General features: G+C 51.8%; 1 protein-coding gene across 1 annotated transcript in view; it reads right to left on the bottom strand.

The window, feature by feature from the left end:
• ADAMTS14 (ADAM metallopeptidase with thrombospondin type 1 motif 14) overlaps nt 1-20,858 on the bottom strand; it is an 82,608-nt gene that overhangs the window by 19,310 nt on the left and 42,440 nt on the right. Inside the window, exons 5-12 of the mRNA XM_011372187.2 lie at nt 15,034-15,117; nt 14,167-14,314; nt 12,725-12,830; nt 10,832-10,975; nt 10,093-10,225; nt 8,874-8,987; nt 6,616-6,764; nt 4,443-4,618 (exon numbers count right to left, since the gene is read on the bottom strand). Coding sequence (XP_011370489.1) covers nt 4,443-4,618; nt 6,616-6,764; nt 8,874-8,987; nt 10,093-10,225; nt 10,832-10,975; nt 12,725-12,830; nt 14,167-14,314; nt 15,034-15,117 — 1,054 coding nt within the window. The remainder of the gene's footprint in view (nt 1-4,442; nt 4,619-6,615; nt 6,765-8,873; nt 8,988-10,092; nt 10,226-10,831; nt 10,976-12,724; nt 12,831-14,166; nt 14,315-15,033; nt 15,118-20,858) is intronic.

Here is a 20,858-nt window from a genome sequence, read left to right as displayed (position 1 = left end):
TGAAAGACAGGCAGAACAGTGGTCTGTGTTTGGGTTTGTAAAATGGAACAGCAGTGAAAGAGGGTCCTTTCAAGTCCTAACAATTAAATGTTTTCTTCTCTGTCTCGGCTATTGATGTCCTAAAAAGGAGGTTCCAGAGAACATATAAACACTCACTGTGTTTCTTAGAAAAAGGGAGGTCGGGGCTTAGCTAACTTCCTGGAATTTGTCTAAAAGTCCTGGGAAAACCCTAAGTCCAGCCACCCCATCAGACTACACCACTCTTCACAGTCCCTCGCTGCCCCATGCTGTGGCGGCTTGCTTGGGTTCTGACTGGCTCTGCAAGGTTTTCGAAGCAAGCTCCTCTCTTGGCCAAATTTCTAAGGAACCGTCTGGCTCCTGTCCCGGTCCCCGGTATACCTAGCACTCAGGATTCGAGTCCAAAGCCACAACATCCAATTCCACTTTGGACTTTATACACAGGAGCCAGATTCCCGGTGGGACCTAGGCCAGGGCCGAGGGGTGTGGGCTCCAACTGTCCCAGAGAAAGTCAGGACCCTGACCACTACGCCCCAAAGAGCTGGGTCTTGGAGCAGCAATGGAAGCCAGCCCGCAGTGGCAAGGGAGTGGCGAGCTCCCCAGAGTGAAAGGAATCCAAGCAGAGGGAAGACGTTCCACGTAAGCATGTTCCAGAGGGGCCTGTGCACTAGCAGGTAATCAGCAGGCCTCTGAGGTCCTTTCCAACTTGAAGATTATCATTCCAAACATGAGCTGAAGAGCTGCGGGTCCTACAATTGATAATCGAGACAGGGCTACAAAGTGGTGACCAGGGCTTAGGAAAGGAAAAGCCGTTCTAATCAGCACTGTCTGAAACTGAGAGCTACACGGTAGGGGTGAGCACTCTGGAAGGATAGTGCAGAGACTGGCAGGGGGAGGTAGGCTCAGAGGATTGTTAAAGATTACAAAGGAGGAAACCAAGGATGGGAGAGTTTAAGGTATTAGCTCAAGGCCACTTGAGTTAAAGTTAAGGGTCCTTTCAGCCTGAAGTACCATGAATCCCAGCCCTTCGATGGCTTTTCTCTGCCACTACAAGAGCCATCACTGGAAATGTTCCACAACAGATAGCACTGGCAGTGGCTTTGCCACCTCTGTACAAGTCCCAAGACCCGTGTCTCTTCCAGAGAAGCCTAGATGGGCTCTGTATGAGGATTCTATAGGCTCCCATCCGCCTGCCTTTCAGATCATTTTAACAGCTGAAATGGTAGTTTAATCAGTAAATCCTAAAACCATGGCATGTGATAAGTCCGAGCTTTTCAGGACATTGGTTCTGCAAAGTGAGGGGCCACTGCATCTGTACAGTGCCTTCTTGCACAGGGAAGAGCATGTGTGAAAGGCACCAACCCCAAAAGTCAGCAGGGCTGCCGGCCTCACGGCACCTCAGAGTGAAGTGCCCTTGCTCAAGACATTTTCCTGCATCTCCAGAAAACAATCATCATAAGTATATAAATCAGGGATGGCTTTGATGAGGATGGTGGCCCACAAGGTACACAATGCAAAGGCCTGCATGGACATATGTGGCAAGCCTGCCTACTGCGGTGTCCCTTTTGGAGCCCACACTGTCCCTCCACCTTCACTGGTGGGCCCAGGCAAGGGAGGTCCTGCCTGGCAAGACAAAGACCCAGCAGATACCCAAGGACATGGGGGGTAGGAGGGGGAGCAGGGCCTGCTCACCGTCATCAGGCTCATAGGGGACCCAGCTGTGCTTGGTATTCTGATGGATGTAGTAGGAGTTGCGCTTGGCACACTGCTGGGTCCGGAAGTCCTCGTAGGGCCCCGGACACTCCTCAGTGTTGCAGACCTGGTACTGGATCATGGGCCCTGAGCACAGTCGGCCTCCGTAGGCTGGGCTGGGGCAGGCACAGGGAAACCCGGTGACTTTGCTGGCTGGGAAGGACTGGGCTTCCCACACGTTACCAGGGGCAGTTTAGCCTTTTAGAGTAGCATTAAAAGGGGCCCCACTAACATAACTAGAAAGAGACCCCAACTTTGGGGGCTGCTGAGCTCAGAGCCTGCTGGATCCCTCTGGCTCCACCCTTCAGGCATAAGTCATCTATTCCACTGTGTGTGTGTGTGTTTGTGTGTGTGTGTGTGCGCGCGCGCGTGTGTGTGTGTGTGTGCGTGCGCGCGCGCGCGCATGCAGGGGAAGAGGAGGAAAAGAGGAAAAGAGAAGGGGAAAGAGAGGTGAGCAAGAGATGTGGAAGATGGGAATGACTGGCCTGGAAGAGAAATCAGTCTTATTCATCTTTGTCTTATATTATTTAACTGTTACACAGGGCCTGACATACAGCACGCACTCAAATGACTCAACTATTCCTATTTGCATTGCTTCTATTTGATATCCTAACAAACTAAAGGATGGTAATGGAGGCTTGGATTTGGAATCGGAAGCTCTGGTGAAATCTAACCCCAAGTCCTGACTGTGAGGTCTCGGGTAAATCACCCAGTCTTGCTGTGCCTTTATTTTCCTTTTAAATGAGGGACCATAATACCTCTTATTTTACCTACCTCTTGGTGTGTCTGTGAAAACTAAATAAGAAAAGGTATTTTAAAGCAATCTGTACTCTCTTCTCCATTAAATTCAGAGGATGAGGTAAGATTATGGATATGTTAGGCATCCTAATTCAGGAGGTAATCTGCTCTGAGGTGACAGGAGAATTACATGGGTTTATGCAGGAAAGTGTTTAACATCCCACCTGGCACAGAGAAAGAGCTTCATATACTGTAATAATTATAACAGCAGCTGTCATTTATTAGTGCTTCATCTGGGCTGGGCATGGTGCTGAAAGTACACATATTATTTCATTTAAGCTGTATAAAATAAAAAGTTATTACAGAGAAGTTCGATAACTGATAGCTCTGATCAAGGGGATAACCATCTATCATGACTCGAAGGTGGTTTATTCAGAGTGGGCGCCACTCGGTTTCTCTAACCCCACCTTTCATACCCCCAACAGGCGGAAGTTACAAGGCAGTTCATTTTGGCTCATACATGTGGAAGGTCAGCATAGCGATCTGACATGGGAATAGGCCTCTCAAGAAGGTAGTGGGTTTCTCAACCCTGGAGGTAAACAACAGAGTATGGGGATGCTAGAAGGAGGGTGACCACTACTAAGTCACTATGATGCTAGGATTCTGTTGTCATCATCCCATCTCTCCGTGATGAGCGGTTGGCCAGGCACTGCCCCTCAGAGGTTCAGAACCCCACACCAGCCCTGGCCAGCCCCCATCTCTCATGCGGCTGTTCTAAGCAGGCTGCTTCAGCCTGGGAGATGGAGTCTATGCAGAGCTGGTGCTCAGAAGTTCCAAAACTATGGGAGGGGTCCCCACAGAGGGGACAAAAAGGGAGATATAGAATGCTCCCCCAGAACGCTAAAAGTTGGAAGGGGGAAATGAGTCAGGGTTTGATATTAGAAAAAGGTTAAGAAAAATTAAAGGAAGTTTTGCTTCATGTGGTAGAAAACAAACTTGGGGGATTTATTCTCCCAAGACACGACTACTAAGCAATTTAGATCAGTGTTTTCTCAAAGTTTAGCCAGAGGATCAGGGTCATGAGGGGCTTGCTAAACTGACAGTTTGGGCCCCCCAGAAGCTCCAGAAAAACTTTGGCACATAAGTTTGAAAATCACTGGTTCAAACACATTCTCAGATGTCAGACCCAGGTGGAAGTGATCTGTCCTCCCCGAACCCTCCCCCCACAATTTTGAGTCCTCATCAATTAGAATACACAACCACCTGCAGGGGTCCCTCTCTCTTGTGCCTTGTCCCTCATTGCCTTCCCCTCCAAGCTCCTCAGGCCTAAAGATAGGGGTCCCCTGCCCTGCCCACCCCAGCCAAGCATACTTACAGGGGATTGTCACAGTTTCGGCTACGGGATCGCACCCCGCCCCCACATGACCGTGAACATGACCCGAAGTTGGTCCAGGAGCTCCAGCCTCCATCCTGACCGTAGGTCTGCTCAGGTGACTTCCAGATGCAGTGACCTTTGAAGCACCACTGGGATGGAACAGAAGGCGTGAAGTCACCCTGGGGCCACAGCCTCCTAGCCTGCCATGGAGGGTGCCCAACCAGGCACAGGTCATAGCTGGAGGGCACCACGGATGAGCCCAAAGAAAGGGATAGTAAGAGCACAAGCCTCGGGTTACACAGAATCCCAGCCTTGGCCTGAGTTGAGCGACCTAATCAGGGATGGCTTTGATGAGGATGGTGGCCCACAAGGTACACAATGCAAAGGCCTGCATGGACATATGTGGCAAGCCTGACTACTGCAGTGTCCCTTTTGGAGCCCACACTGTCCCTCCACCTTCACTGGTGGGCCCAGGCAAGGGAGGTCCTGCCTGGCAAGACACAGACCCAGCAGATACCCAAGGACATGGGGGGTAGGAGGGGGAGCAGGGACTGCTCACCGTCATCAGGCTCATAGGGGACCCAGCTGTGCTTGGCATTCTGATGGATGTAGTAGGAGTTGCGCTTGGCACACTGCTGGGTCCGGAAGTCCTCGTAGGGCCCCGGACACTCCTCAGTGTTGCAGACCTGGTACTGGATCATGGGCCCTGAGCACAGTCGGCCTCCGTAGGCTGGGCTGGGGCAGGCACAGGGAAACCCGGTGACTTTGCTGGCTGGGAAGGACTGGGCTTCCCACACGTTACCAGGGGCAGTTTAGCCTTTTAGAGTAGCATTAAAAGGGGCCCCACTAACATAACTAGAAAGAGACCCCAACTTTGGGGGCTGCTGAGCTCAGAGCCTGCTGGATCCCTCTGGCTCCACCCTTCAGGCATAAGTCATCTATTCCACTGTGTGTGTGTGTGTTTGTGTGTGTGTGTGTGCGCGCGCGCGTGTGTGTGTGTGTGTGCGTGCGCGCGCGCGCGCATGCAGGGGAAGAGGAGGAAAAGAGGAAAAGAGAAGGGGAAAGAGAGGTGAGCAAGAGATGTGGAAGATGGGAATGACTGGCCTGGAAGAGAAATCAGTCTTATTCATCTTTGTCTTATATTATTTAACTGTTACACAGGGCCTGACATACAGCACGCACTCAAATGACTCAACTATTCCTATTTGCATTGCTTCTATTTGATATCCTAACAAACTAAAGGATGGTAATGGAGGCTTGGATTTGGAATCGGAAGCTCTGGTGAAATCTAACCCCAAGTCCTGACTGTGAGGTCTCGGGTAAATCACCCAGTCTTGCTGTGCCTTTATTTTCCTTTTAAATGAGGGACCATAATACCTCTTATTTTACCTACCTCTTGGTGTGTCTGTGAAAACTAAATAAGAAAAGGTATTTTAAAGCAATCTGTACTCTCTTCTCCATTAAATTCAGAGGATGAGGTAAGATTATGGATATGTTAGGCATCCTAATTCAGGAGGTAATCTGCTCTGAGGTGACAGGAGAATTACATGGGTTTATGCAGGAAAGTGTTTAACATCCCACCTGGCACAGAGAAAGAGCTTCATATACTGTAATAATTATAACAGCAGCTGTCATTTATTAGTGCTTCATCTGGGCTGGGCATGGTGCTGAAAGTACACATATTATTTCATTTAAGCTGTATAAAATAAAAAGTTATTACAGAGAAGTTCGATAACTGATAGCTCTGATCAAGGGGATAACCATCTATCATGACTCGAAGGTGGTTTATTCAGAGTGGGAGCCACTCGGTTTCTCTAACCCCACCTTTCATACCCCCAACAGGCGGAAGTTACAAGGCAGTTCATTTTGGCTCATCTATGTGGAAGGTCAGTATAGCGATCTGACATGGGAATAGGCCTCTCAAGAAGGTAGTGGGTTTCTCAACCCTGGAGGTAAACAACAGAGTATGGGGATGCTAGAAGGAGGGTGACCACTACTAAGTCACTATGATGCTAGGATTCTGTTGTCATCATCCCATCTCTCCGTGATGAGCGGTTGGCCAGGCACTGCCCCTCAGAGGTTCAGAACCCCACACCAGCCCTGGCCAGCCCCCATCTCTCATGCGGCTGTTCTAAGCAGGCTGCTTCAGCCTAGGAGATGGAGTCTATGCAGAGCTGGTGCTCAGAAGTTCCAAAACTATGGGAGGGGTCCCCACAGAGGGGACAAAAAGGGAGATATAGAATGCTCCCCCAGAATGCTAAAAGTTGGAAGGGGGAAATGAGTCAGGGTTTGATATTAGAAAAAGGTTAAGAAAAATTAAAGGAAGTTTTGCTTCATGTGGTAGAAAACAAACTTGGGGGATTTATTCTCCCAAGACACGACTACTAAGCAATTTAGATCAGTGTTTTCTCAAAGTTTAGCCAGAGGATCAAGGTCATGAGGGGCTTGCTAAACTGACAGTTTGGGCCCCCCAGAATCTCCAGAAAAACTTTGGCACATAAGTTTGAAAATCACTGGTTCAAACACATTCTCAGATGTCAGACCCAGGTGGAAGTGATCTGTCCTCCCCTAACCCTCCCCCCACAATTTGGAGTCCTCATCAATTAGAATACACAACCACCTGCAGGGGTCCCTCTCTCTTGTGCCTTGTCCCTCATTGCCTTCCCTTCCAAGCTCCTCAGGCCTAAAGATAGGGGTCCCCTGCCCTGCCCACCCCAGCCAAGCATACTTACAGGGGATTGTCACAGTTTCGGCTACGGGATCGCACCCCGCCCCCACATGACCGTGAACATGACCCGAAGTTGGTCCAGGAGCTCCAGCCTCCATCCTGACCGTAGGTCTGCTCGGGTGACTTCCAGATGCAGTGACCTTTGAAGCACCACTGGGATGGAACAGAAGGCGTGAAGTCACCCTGGGGCCACAGCCTCCTAGCCTGCCATGGAGGGTGCCCAACCAGGCACAGGTCATAGCTGGCGGGCACCACGGATGAGCCCAAAGAAAGGGATAGTAAGAGCACAAGCCTCGGGTTACACAGAATCCCAGCCTTGGCCTGAGTTGAGCGACCTTCAACAAAGAGCTCCCTCCTCCGAGCCTATTCTTCAACTGAACAATGTGGATAATAGCACAGGGCTGCTATGAGCATTCAGTGAGGTAACACCTGGCACACACAGGCCTCTGGAAATGGCAGATAGTATTATCAATGATGGTGATAACTTTGTGTTTATTTGTTCGCCACCCCAGTAGAAATAAAGGGCTGATAGGGGAGAGAAGACACAATCTTCCCACACTATCTAGAGTTGATCTTGGCTCTGTACCTTGAAATTACCATCTAGGGGCCACAAGCAGATGTGTTCATGGAGGCAAGCCAGCCCCACTGGGAGGCCCGTCCATGATCGAGTCCAAAAGGCCTGGGTCTGAATCCCAGCTCGGTCATTCCTAGCTGTGTGTGGCTTTGGAATAACTTCACCTTGCTGAGCCTCAGTTTACTCACCTGTTAAATGGGGCTGTTCTAAGAACTGAAGGTACTAACGCCTGCGAAGGCCTTAGCCCAGGGCCAGGCACGAAGTGGGGCTCAATCAAAGTTAACTCCCTTCCTCTGTCCTATAGGGCAACAGGAAAGAAATACAGCAAAGCTCTCCAGGTCTTTTTCAAGAGATAATGCAGTGGTTCTCAGCAGCCTTGCAGTCACTTGGGGAACTTTTAAAACTCTAGATTACTTGGCGTCACCCCAGACCAACTGAGTCAGAATCTCTAGGGGAAGGAATTTTTTAAAGAAGCTGTAATGAGAGATATACTTTACATACCATAAAATCCACTCATTTCAAGTGTAGTATTCAATGATTTTTTTCATAAAGTTACAGTGCCATGCAACTGTCACCACAATCCAATTTTAGAATATTTTCCATCTCTCCAAAGAGATAGCTCACCCCCATATGCAGTCACTCCCTGTTCTGGGGGTGGGGACTTTTGAAGCTCCCCAGATGGTTCTAATATGTGGCCAAAATTGAGAGCCACTGATGAACTGTTATGTGAAATTGTGACAGGAGAGGGCCTGGAACTCTGATAACACATGGAACGGGCATACTCAATCTCCAGAATAATAGCCTGCCAGGTTTGGAGCCCAGTGGGCCTGAACAAGGCCACAGGAAGCCCCATCCATTTGTGAAGGAACAGACCATTCACAGATGTGGGTGAGAGGAGCCTGGTGAGGGCAGAGGACAGGCTGCTGGGGGCAGGTCCCCTGTGGCTAAGCTCACAGCTAAAGCTGAGTAATCATCACGCCTCTCTTAACATCCTGCTTCTTCCAAGCTCTCTCATTTGTTTTGACATGACTCAGTAACTTCAGAACCACCTGAGGGGTGAGAAGGATGTCTGATCAGGGGTCAGCAGGAGAAGTTCAATGAATGGTCCAAGGTCACCACACAGCTATCAGAGCAGGGCCAGCAATAGAGCAGAAGTAGGTTTCAAACCCCTGCTCAGAGCTCTCACACTTGACCACAAGGTCTCGCTGACAAAGGAAGCCCTGGCCCACACATGCGTGAGGAAGTGAACACACACCAGGAAGATATGTGAAAAGTCAGGCTTACGGGGGAAGAACATGTGTGTAGGAGAAACAGCATGTGGAGGGGAGGCAGTAGGCAGAACACCTGGAGCCCTCCCTTCATCCCTTCTCTGCCAATTACTCCCATGTAACCTCCACAAGTTCCTTCACCTGCCTGGACCACACTCTCCTCATCTGTGAAATGAGAGTAAGCGTCGGCCAGATGGGCTAGGAGGTAATGAGACACTCTGCAAACTGTAGAAGCAAAGGCTAAGATGTGGGAGAGAAAAAAAGGTGTGAGTGTGTGTGAGTTCATGTGCGGCCTCCATGCACATGGGGCTCACATCTGTCCTGTAGCATCCCCACACACACATTCATTACACACTTGGAGGGGAGGCGGAGGTTCCCCAGGAAGGTCAGTCCTGCTGCAGACCCCAGTTCCAGAGGTACCTTTCCTGGTGCACATTCAGTCCCGTCCAGTGGGGGCCCCTTCTTGGTCTTGCAGAAGTATGGGTTATCAGGGTGGCTGCACCACAGCTGCTTGCAGGGTTCAAAGGTCGTGAACTGCATGGCAAGGGGAACAGGGTCACTGGGCTGATTAGCTCTCCAACTCTGACGTGGTGTCTAGGGGGCAACGGGCAGTGACAGAGAGAGAGAGGAGGAAGTAGTGGAAGCTGGGCCCCAAATGCTGCAAGGGAAGTGAGAGGGGCCAGTCCAGCCAGAGCCCTTTGCTCCCCCAAGCTTGACCCTACCCCAAGTGCCAGTGGCCTCCAGTGATGCCTCCTCTCTCCAACAAGACACCAAGAAGAAGGGGCCAGCCATAGCCCATCCTCCTCTTTTCTCATTCCCCAGGCCTCCGTCCCTGCTTTTGCAGAAGCCATTTTGTCACTGAGTAAGGACTAAGGTTTGAGGCTGTAGGGAGGCTAAGACCCTTGATGCCCCTGAGACTTTGCATGCAGGGGGCATCAAGGGAGCTGCTGGTCCGGCCGAGACCCCACAGCACCCAGACAAGGTCAGGACTCCCATCTCCCTCCAATCTCACCCAGCCATGACATAGGTTAGTAATTATGTTTCAGATTGTGCAAGAAGCCCTCAATTTTCTTTTCTGTCCTATCAGCCCCTGGTAGCTAGACAACTGTCCTTAGAAACACAGCATTTGGGCACTGAAATCCCATATCCCAGGTTCTTTTTCTACCCCTAAAGCAGAGACCACGTGTCCCAGTGTGGCCTGGGCGGTGTGGAAGGTGACCGTGCACAGGGTCTCCTGGTCCTGCAGAGCTGAGGAAGAGGCTGCAAATCTGGATGGGGGTTTGAAGCACTCAAGTCACCAAGCTCTGGCCCCCTGGAAAGCACCCTGCCCTGGGATGTCCCCTTCTCTGAGCCTGTGCCTAGGCCCTGGTTAGCAGCTGTTCCCCTCTTTCTCAGGGCTAAAATATTCTTCAGCCACTGCCAAGTGCCCACCCTAACAGGTGGGGCTGGGTGGGGCAATATGTAGAAGGTGGCAAAGCCTGGACTCGGTCACCATGTATACCCCTGATGGCATCCAGCCTGTGGGCCCATCTCTAGACCACCAGCCTGGCTGGGCCAAAGGTGCTCTGTGAATGACCAGCCTGGGTTACAGAAGGATATGGCACTGGAACCCAGCTGGCAGAGGCCGATGGGAACTCACCGTGGAGCAGGTGTGGTACCCAGTGCCAAAGTCAAAGCGGCACTGCTCGTCCATTGAGTAGTCGATGCCAGGCAGCTCTGGGGGCTGGGGCCAGGAAGGCGCAAAGGGGTCGTCAAGGAGGCAGTTGTAGGAGCTGCCAGTGGAGACAGGGAGGTGAGACAGGCTGAAGCTTGAATTCCCAAGGTTCAACTAGCAAGGAAGGCCTGCAGGAATCCGCCCTGCTGCTCTGTGCTGGTCTTTCTGGGAGGGTGGCTGCCCTGAAACCCCTCTTGAACAGGACCTCACGTCCACCGACAACTGTGTCTGGGGGGCTCCAAAGCAAGGGCACCCAGGGCTGGGGGTTAGGAGTTCAGCTTGTAGCTATCTTACAGGGCAAGTTTTGCCCATGTTAGAGGGACACACTATAGTCAAGATTAAGGGTTGATTCACGGACAAGTTAAGGGCTCATTGCACTGAAGGTAGAAGAAAAGTCAGCCTGCCATGCAGAACACGGGACGCGGGGCCCTGGCTAGGGGCTGGGTGAGGTCAGTGTCTCTGTCTGCACCTGCCTCACCCAAATACACTCGTACCCATTCTCAGCATTGCGCTCGCAAGTCTAACACCTGTGCTGACCAGCAAAGCACGGAATTGAGTGTGTGTCAGGGGAGGGATGGTGTTGGGAGGGCGGATGACTTGGGGGAGATGAAGTGGCAGACTGCGTGCTCCCCCGTCCTGGGCCCTAAAGGCAGAGATGACCTACGGGAGGTAGCGGCTGAGTTCCAACTTGCTGCAGCGGGACCAGTGGAAGCGGTGGAAGGCAGCCTGCACCAGAGGCGCCATGACGCTGCCCAGGCTGGTCTCATCTGCACAGCCGTTCCCCTGACCGTCATGCTCCATGCCGAGCCTAGAGGGTTGGAGGACGACAGAGGGGAGTGCAGAGTCATGCCCAGGGAGTCCACCTCTGGGAAGACGAGAGGTGGGCCAGAAATGGGAGACCCTGCCCTGACCGTGCTTCAGACCGCCTCCTGGCCGCAGTTTCCCCACCATGCCGTGCAGAAGGCCACCCCTCTGGATGAAAGCCGAAACCCCACTCTGCCCTTCAGCAGAGCTGGACTCATTCTGCCCTGACCTCAAAGCCTTTACCCCTGCTATCTCTACTCCCAGACACCCTGCCCCCGCCTCAAGCCCCACCCACATCCTAATAGCTTCTGAGGACAGTTCCAGCCCCACTCCCCGCCCCGGGACACCCTCCCTGGCCACTTGGCTCCTGTGCTGACCTCCCATAGCAGGAGCCACCTCTATCACCATTAACAACTCGCATGCAATGAGCTGTCTTCCCAGTGAGGCAGGGTCTCATTCAGTTCAGTTCGACCTCATTTGCTGAGCCGGCCTCTTAAGCTTCTCCCAGACCCCTTGATATTTGGCATGTAGTATGCATCTACCACAGTGATAGTTTACATTTTAAAGTCTGCTCTTTATACTTGATATTTAATGTCAAAGCCCAAAGATTCTAAATTCTTAAATACTTCCAGGTGGCTGCATCTGGCCTTGACCTCTGGGTGGACACATAGGCTTCAAAGCTTGAGCTCGTCTCTCCACAGGGAAGGGCCACCACTCAGTGAAGAGTGGACATTCCCTGCCCGCCACAAACAGAAAGGCAGACTCCTGGCTCAAGAATGTGTGGAACCATCGGCTTCGAGGGCAGGAGGGGATCTCAGAGGCAGCCCTGATATCAGCCTCTATGCTGCAGATGAGGAAGACAAGGCCTAGAGAGGAGGTGCCGCCTGACCGGTGAGGGGCAGAGCTGGGATGAAATCCACAAGGGACTCTTCAGCTGACAGGGCTGATGCAGAGAGGGGCACAGAGAATGTGGCCTGCTGACCCCACTCTGGGGCTGGCCCACTCCTCTCCTTCCCAGGTCCCTTGGACTACAGATAACAGCCCTCATTCTGAGTGTGGGCTGGACAGTGTGTCCCTCAGCTCTGCCCCTATGGACAGACAAGGCTGGGAGGCATGACGGTGGCAGGTGCACATCACCATCTGACATATTGGATAGAGGCTTATTGGCTTTCTCCCAGCATGCAGCTTCTTATGCGCTCTCTGTTCTGTTCTCCACTGCAGCCCCATTCTTAGAACTGGGCCTGGTGCACAGTACTCAAGAAATACTGATTGAATGAATAAATGAAATTCAGGCCAAAGATCAAGCAAGCCAGCTGCCAGCCTGGCCAGTGGCCTGAGTCCAAGAGCATCTATTTATGATGGGCTTAGGCCAGCCATCCAGTGTGTGCTGAGTTCCAGGTGGGCTGGAACAGGTCTCAGAAGGTCCTTGAGGTGTGGGTAGGACAGAGGGATAGAGACCACCCAGACAGCTGATCACTGCCTATTATTGTACACTGCCATTGACTTACTGAAAGGCAGGGCCACATTTGGTCTCCCTTGGCCCTAGGATATGGGGGATGGGCCCAAGTCAGGCCCAGAATTGCTGTCCAGGCCCCTGGTATCCCTCCCCATCATGGCAGGGCCTCGCTATGTGGGCAGATCCTCTGGCATCTCCTAAGACACTGGGACTGGAGCCCGATCTGGGGCAAAGCCTCCCACACTTACAGACCTCCTTGGAGCTCATGGCACAGCCCACCCTCTTGCCGCCACTTACACATGACCCGTCTCATGGGCCACTACAAAGGCTGAGGAGAAGCCATCTTCATGGTTGAGGGCACAGCTTCTCAGGGGATGGCACATGCCAGTGACAGGTGCGTACCCTACAGGGAAAGAGACAGAGGGCAGAGAGATAAGTCATGCACAAGTTAGACAGGACATGATGTGGTCTGTGCCTAACAGCCTGACCTGGGCACATCCTGACCTGGTCACTGCTAGAGGGTCCCTGGAGGAAGAAGGATCCTTGCAAGGTCCCACCCACAGCAGAGCAACCTAGGCCACATCCTAAGGCTGTACGGCTTCCCTCTAGGCCTATAGCCTCCCTGGACCTGTTGGTCCCTCCTCCAAACCAGGCAGTGGGGTTTCCAGACAGACCCTGAGCCTGCACACACCCCACTTCCACACCACATCCCTCCAGCCGGCCAGTCAGTTGGTCAGTCACCAAACAAACTTATCGTATAGGAAGGTATAGGTGGCACTGTATTAGATACTACAGAAAAAATAGGAAAATCAGTTCCAAACTCCCAGCATTTCCCTGCCACAAACCCGCACATTAAGAAACAGATGGCATAGCAGAGCGACTTGGGGTTAGAGGTCAGCTTAGGTGTGGCGTGCAGGGCCCGAGTTCAAGGAGCACAGAGGGGAGCGCAGGGATGATCTGGAGGAAGAGGATGGTTTCAACTGACGGGATTGAGGGGGACCAGGGAATGACTTACGGGGGACATAGAGCTGGGCCTAGAGGACAGGTGAGACAAATCTCCAGAGGTGGGGGACAGGACACATTGTGGGGAGAACATGGGCAAAGGTCCAGAGATGGCTGTGCGAGGCCTCAGGGTGGCCAAAGCTTCATGTGTTTGCGGAGTGTTTACAGTCATACGCTGTCACGGACATTTCATGTACCCCCTCAGCCATTTTAGCAGCCCTGGAATGGAGGAAGGCAAACACTATCATTTTCCTCAATCGATAGTTGGGAGAACCCAGGGAGATGAAGTAAGCTAGGACCACTGGGCTAGAGAGGCGTGGAGCTCCAAGTAGAACATGGACTTCCTTTCCAAAGTCCACACGAGCCCGCCAGGTGCCACCTGGCTTGCAATGAGGGCAAATGAATGCGGTGCAGGAAAAGGTAACTTGAAGAACACTGAGGATCTTCAGGCAGCCAGGCTCCGGGATGGCAAGCACAGAGCTACCTGCAGGCTCAATCAAGACGGCAGAGATCACAGTGCGGACCCCTTTGCTTCTCTTGGTCTCTAAGAAATCACTACAGACTTGTCCACCTGTCCATCCAGGTTCTGTCCCCAAAGTCCCATGGACCTCTTTGCTAACAGGGAACTTGACTTCCCGGCCTCCCTGGGGTAGCCCCAGAGCACCCCAGCCCTGAGTCTTAGCCTCTGCCCTGCAGCTGCACATACCTGGCCACGGCAAATACAGTACCTTGCATACCTGAGGGCCCAAAGTCCTGCCGGGTGAGGAAGACAACGTGGTCGTGGTGCTCTGCATGGCCGGGGTCCTGGCGCTGCTGAGTGTGCGCCCAGCGACACACCTGCTCCAGGCTGCGAGAGGGGTTTCCACGTTCAATCAGGCTCAGGGACTGTGGGGGCCGAAGAGCATCAACAGTGGAGCAGTCGGTCGGAGCCCCCAGACCACAGCGGGCACCCAGGGCTTCCCTCCCACTGGCAGAGGAGAACATTGAGGCCCATGGGACTGCAGTGCCTATCCCAAGGTCACGGACTCCAGCTGCTACTGGCACGCAGCCCTCCCACTTCATGCAATGTTCACGCACCAAGCCTTGTGCGAGGGACACTTGTCTGCTGAGAACTTAACACACGTTATCTCTAATCCCTCAACTAACCCACAGGCAGGTGTGGTTCTGAGTATTTTCTCTACACTATATGTTTGTTGTCTCATTTAATCTTCACAATAGCCTCTGGAGAAAAGTTCTGTTGTTATCCCCCTTCTGGGGAAAATAAGCAACTGGTCTAAGATGGCAGAGCCCAGGGCCCACTCACAGATGGACTTGTTTTGGTCGCTGCCCCTCTGTAAGCCCCACTTTCCCTTTGATTCCTGAGAAGAGGGACCTCAGCTGTAAGGGTATAGGGTTGTCCATGTAGCACATTGGAGGGAACCCAGAAGTCTCTGTTTACTATCCCCAAATGCCTCTGCCACTGAAGCCTCAATTTTAATAGTCTCAGAGTTCTGATTCTGGAGACCAAATGCTCCCTAGAGGCTGTCTCACCGCAGCCAAGTCCAATGCACTGGCCACATAGCCCTTCTCCCTCCAAATCCTGCCTGCTAACAAGGGGTGTTTACCTGTCGGTAGCCGACCATAATCAAGCGGACAAGGGCAATGTTTATGTGGGCTCCCAGGGACTCGTCATGGTAAATCTCATTCACCTGCAAACAGAGAATAGAACAGTTTCAGGGCCGCAAACATTCATTATGGGCCTACTATGTAACAGGGGCCATTTCATCCTCACCATGGCCTTATCAGGCAGGCATTCTTATCCTTACTTAACAGATGAAGAAACTGAGGTAGAGAGAGGCAAAATGACCTGCCCAAGACCATAAAGCTAATGAGCTGCACAGCTGGGATCCAAATCCTGGCCTGCCTAATTCCAACCCTAAGCTCTCTCCACAAAGGCAAGTTGTGAGGGGCCTGGTCTCAAACTCAGCCACTCTGATAAGGACTGTCATCTTTCCATAACTCTGAAGAGTCCTTCTGGAAATGTCACCTCGGTTGGACTGCTCATCCTCACATCCTTGAGTACCTCCCCAATTGCCACTGCAGTCATCTGTCTGCCCAGTAGTGCCTGGGGACTCCTCCTCTAGGGCAAATCCTCAGGAAGTGCTCTAGGACCTTGAACCTGCAGCACCACCACCACCTGGGAGCGCATTAGAAATGCACAGCCTCAGGCCCACCTCCCAAGTCAAAGTCTGCATTTGAACAAGATCTCCAGGGCTTCTTAGGCACAGTTAGGTTTGAGGAGCACTGCATTAGATAGGTCCCTTCTCCCATAGCCCAAGTACCTGTGGGACAGTCCTTGCACAGTTCCTCGAAGAATGTATTCCCCTGTTTTCACTACTTCCATCTCTTCATGGCCTTCAGCTCATGAGCAAAGTAACCAGCCTACAACCCACAAAGGGATTGCTGTCCACCAAATGGAGAGGAACAGTGAAGCCAACCCTATATGCAAGAGTTCCTTGGGAAGGAAAAGGCCAGGAGGGGGACTGGAGGCTTCTCCTGTGCCAACACACCCCTCCTAGCCAGCCAAGGACAGAGCCAGCCTGTGGGCACAGAGCTACGGCAGCAGAAGCTGCATGCACGGCGGAGCTCCCGCCCACTCTTCCAGTGCCCAGAACTGGCAGCTGCCCCAGCTCATGAGAGTGCCGACCAAAGAGCAGCCAGCGTCAGGCTTCCACCAGGGTCTGCCTGGCATCCATGTCTGGACCCAACTTAGACCAAAGACCGGTGCCCATTGTGGGACAGCAGGTCCCCACGAAACTCCAACACAGGGAATGACAGGAAGTCCACTGGGTGGTGGCACTTCCTTCCACCCTCCTCTCCACCCCAGCAGAAGCGAAGACATCATGGGAGCAAAGTGCTCAAGGCATACAGAGATGATGCCCTTTTCAACCCACATGCTTTCGACTTATTCTAGAACTGCCGAGTAGAGGATTGTCGGCCACACACATTTTCTCCCTAACAGAATTCCAACCTACGGATTCTTCGCTGATCCGCAGAAATGATCATCGATCTGCATAAAATGACTCTTAAATAACCCAGACATTTCAGCCCCTCTAACACCAGAACAAGGCCTTCCTTCCACCTGGGGGGTGGGCTCAGTGTCACAGACATCCCTGACATGTCCTATAGGCATGCAGGCCAAGGATGGGGTCATGAGTGATACAGGCTCTACACATCCACATCTGTGCCCCTGGTATACACATGTAAACCCACCAGTTGCCCAGGGGCAGAGAAAGAGAGTGGTCACTGGGATACCCTGAGTCGGGGAGGGGAGTACCTGCAGGGCCTCTGGCGTTTGGAAGTAGTCAGGGCCATAGCCTTCTTGCCTTTGTCTCTCTCTAAAATGGACCAGGCAAAGTGCTGCTTGAATCTTACCATGTTACTCACTCTGTCCCCACACTCAGTAAGCCAAATCCACCCATCAAGGACTCCAGTGATTCTGCTCCAATGGTTGCCAGTTCTACCCTGGCACACTGGGAGGTCCTCACGGTGGGAATGGGGAGGGGGCTGCCTCTCTCTGAGTAGGAGATAGAATCGGAACCTGAGTTTCCAACACTGGTAGGGGATTGAGTGGGGTCTTCTCGTGCCACTTCTCACTCCCAGGTAACTGGCCTAAATGTGAATCCTGAGCAAATAGAAAAAGACATGCCATCTGCAGAAACCACTCAGCATTCTGAGATAACCTGAGACCGAAGGCTTCCGGCAACTGGGATACTGAGCTCTGCAGCACAGACTCGTGCCACACCCCAGGAGCTGGGGCAACAGAAGATGGTGGAATGTGGCCAGCAGGGATTGGGGTGGTCTTGCTGGAAGAGCTGAAAGGATCCCGGATTGAGAAGGTAATAGGCCCTTCGGAGGAGATGAGCAGAGAGGCCTGGTGCAGGGGAGATGAAGGTAGAAGCCATGTGGAGCCACTAAAAGAGCCCCAGGGTCACTGGCAATCAAGGTAACTGAGGCCAACCCCCATGTGACGGGGAATTTCTTCCCAGCTCATGCTCACACGCTCCCAGTAATGGGGTGCTCTCCGTGCTGTGAACCCCATTCAGCCTTCCCATCTACCTCCTCCACTGGCCTCAGTCTTCCTCTTAAGTTTTATTGAGCACATCTGCTCCATTCCCGGAGACAGAAGGTGACTAGTTTCTCGGGAATTCTCTCCAAGCTCACACCAGCCAAAGAGAAAATCTTACAGGCAGCACAACAGAAGCCAGATCGGGAAGGATCATGGGCTGGGAGTAGGTTTTCAACAGAAATAAGGGGAGACAATGAAGTAACACCATCAAAGCACCAAGATAAAGAAACTGTCAACCTAGAATCCTAGACCTAGCAAACCATCTTCTAAGAACTATGATGAAATCAAGGTATTATCAAATAAACAAAAACTGAGACAGTTACACAAACCTCACTAAATGATCTGCAGGAAAGAAAGACGGAAAATTATCCCCAAAAGGAGGTCTAAGGTCCAAGAAGCAATGAATAGTTTTGAGGCTGTGATAAGAGCAGGGTTCAGCAATGGTCTTTTCTTATACTAAATAAGGATAATAAAAATAAAGCAGTTGGATTTTACCCGCTTTTGCCCCATTTTTAAATAGGTAGGGTTGGCCCTGCCATTCCGAGTCCCCTGGTCCAGGCCATCTCTGGAGCCCTGGCACATTCATCTGCACACACCCCTCTCAGACTTAGTCCTTGACTAGGGACCTCAGGGCTTTGATTCCGTTGAAGCTGCCGCCCTGAGACTTTGCACAGGCCACGGAGGAGGCTAGTCAAGGTGGCCATGTTCAGCCAGAACTGTGCAGATCTCCTGGCACATGGGTTCCGCCCATAGCCCCAAGCCCATGCTGGAGCCGCAGCCAAAAAGTACGGCTACCTGAGAGGCCCAGGACCCCAGCCCTCTGCAACACAAATACAGGCAGCACCCTGACAGGTTCCAGCCTGTCTGTGCACCCAAGGCCTGGCTCTGACAGCCTTTGCCCTCTACGTTTGCCTCCCAAATGCCAGAGGTAAGGCCAGTGAGGCAGCTCAGGGGGAACAGGAACTGCTTCCCATGGCAGCGGGCACAAGCATAACAGCCTCGATGCACTCACAGAGCAGAAAGGAACCGTGTGTCTGATCTCCCTGCTGCTGCGCCTCAGCCAAGTTCAAGGTTGTCTGCTAAGGCTCCCAGGTTTGGGTTAAGCATCACATGTTGGCTTGGGATGGCCGCTGGCTATGTACCAGAAAAACAAGCAAAGGTCAAGACTCTTTCTGGCCAAGGGGAGACAAAACAGGGAAAGGAAGCAGATAGCTAGAGAGCCTGGGATTGAAAGGATAAGCTGCTATTCACTGAACACCTACTATGTGCCAGGCTTTGCTGTTTCTGCTGTGCTGAGGGCTTTCATATCATCTCCCGATAACCTTATGGAGAAAGGAATTATTCCCTTTTCATAGATGAGAAATCCGAGACTCAGAGAGGTTAAGTAATTTGCCTAAGGTCACCCGGCTGGAAAGTGAAGGGTCAGGATCTAAACTCAGATCTCTATGACTTAGCCACTACACACAGCTGCTCTCTAGAACCAGCTTCTGTGGCAGGCTGCCTGCGGTGGGCTTTCTCTGGTCTAGGAGAGAAGATGAAGGACTTTACTACTCAGAAAGGGAAGGCTTCGGGGACCCTGGTCTCCTGAGCCCTTCAAGTACCCCGAGCACCTGAGCCTGTCTCAGCTAACCACAGCATCAGTTGGCAACAGAAAGTCACCATGCACTACCCACATTTCAGGAATGGGGAGTTGAAATCTACCTCCTAGAGGGCAGAGTATCTCCACCAATTATTTGGAATGCTTCTGCACAGAAGATTTGTTCCTTCTCCTCTACCCACTTATTTATTCAGAGATTTATTTATCAGTTTGGACTCGTGGATATTTATTTTACATTCTGGATTACAATTCGATGTTCCATTATTTATTTTGTTGTTCAAATTGTCCCAGCTTTGGCCACTGGGTGCTTTCAGTTGGTTCTTGCATCCCTTCAACATGCTCCATCATTTTTTGGTTTGGGGTTTTGGGGTTTTTTGAGCACTTCCTTACTTCCTGTCACTACAAGATGCTCATCTTGGACATGCCCCATCCCAGTTCTAGAGTCAGGCATTCCTCCAAGTTGCTCCAAGGAGCACAGTCCACTATCTTTATTCTCATGGTGAGAAAAACGGCCCAAAGTGATGGAGGAGCTACCTAAGGGCAGCAACCACAGTCGGAGTTCAAGCCCAGCTTCTGTTCATGTGCCTTCTCCAGTCACTCACTGCCTCTGGACATGGACAGAATGAGGACAGCACAGCATGCAGGCAGGAGAATGGCCACAATGACCTCCCCTGCCCTTTCTCAGTCCCGGGACCTGGGACCAGCCCTTCTCTCTCCCCAGCCCTGACGCTTCTGACAACAGGGCATGTAGTGACTGCAGTCCAGGTGCTCTAACACCCAGGTACCTGACCCATTTCATGAGTCTTAGACACTCTCTTTTTCCTACTGTTTATAGTCACAGTAGACCAGGTGACAGTTATGGTGTGTTGTCACTCCCTATGCAAGCAAGACCTGTTGTTATTCCTGGTGGCTTCATAGGACAACCGCAACCCCTTAACATTTCAGAAAATGAGTCGCTTAGGGACTATCTGAAAAAGGAACGTGAGTCCTGTTGTCTAAAAACCTCCATTGCCATTTTCCGGTAAGATCACAAAGGCATCCACATCGAAGCTTGCACGATGGGTGTCCATGGTGGGGACAAATCCCAGAGATAAGAGTGGAGCACTCCTGCAGCAACACCCATGCTCCTGATGGCACAGGGTACAATACTGTGCAGAAAAGCTGAAAGTGACTTGGACGAGTAATATTCTGAATGTGAAGAAGTCATGGAACAGCCCAATGTCCCAGGTTGGCCTGCCTGTGCATAAAGAGCTGCAGCATGGAGGTCTGGAAAGACTCGAGCTCTGCTGTGTAATCTCACCCCTCTGAGCCCGACTCTCCTCTTCTGAGAGTGGGCACACAAACCTTGCAAAGGCCTGAGGACAGAAGGTGAGCAAATGTCAATTAGTGGCATCTGTTAGTTTAGAACTTCTACTTCCCACTTTGGGAGCTGAGGAACAGTCCCTTAGATCGCCCCAGGAATAAGAATTTGGAGTCTGACCAAAATGTCTGGTGAGATGCTGGCTACAAAAGAGCTTTGTGAACTGTAAGGCTCTCTTCGCGCATGAGGGGTATGCATTATTATGATGTCTCTCCTGCCAGGAATCCCAATACACACCTTTCTGTAATTTAGACATTGTCCTCTAGCCAGGGGGCTTGCTCTGCAAATGTAAATACCTGCGTGTGGCAACTGGAGCTAATATCTTAGGGCGAGGTTTTCAACCTGGCCAGGAGGAACACTTTGA

The sequence above is a fragment of the Pteropus vampyrus genome, unplaced genomic scaffold, assembly GCF_000151845.1.
Source record: "Pteropus vampyrus isolate Shadow unplaced genomic scaffold, Pvam_2.0 Scaffold202, whole genome shotgun sequence".
Taxonomy (NCBI): Eukaryota; Metazoa; Chordata; class Mammalia; order Chiroptera; family Pteropodidae; genus Pteropus; species Pteropus vampyrus.
The sequence above is the reverse complement of the archived record's forward strand: the minus strand, read 5'-3'. Positions and strand labels throughout refer to the sequence as shown.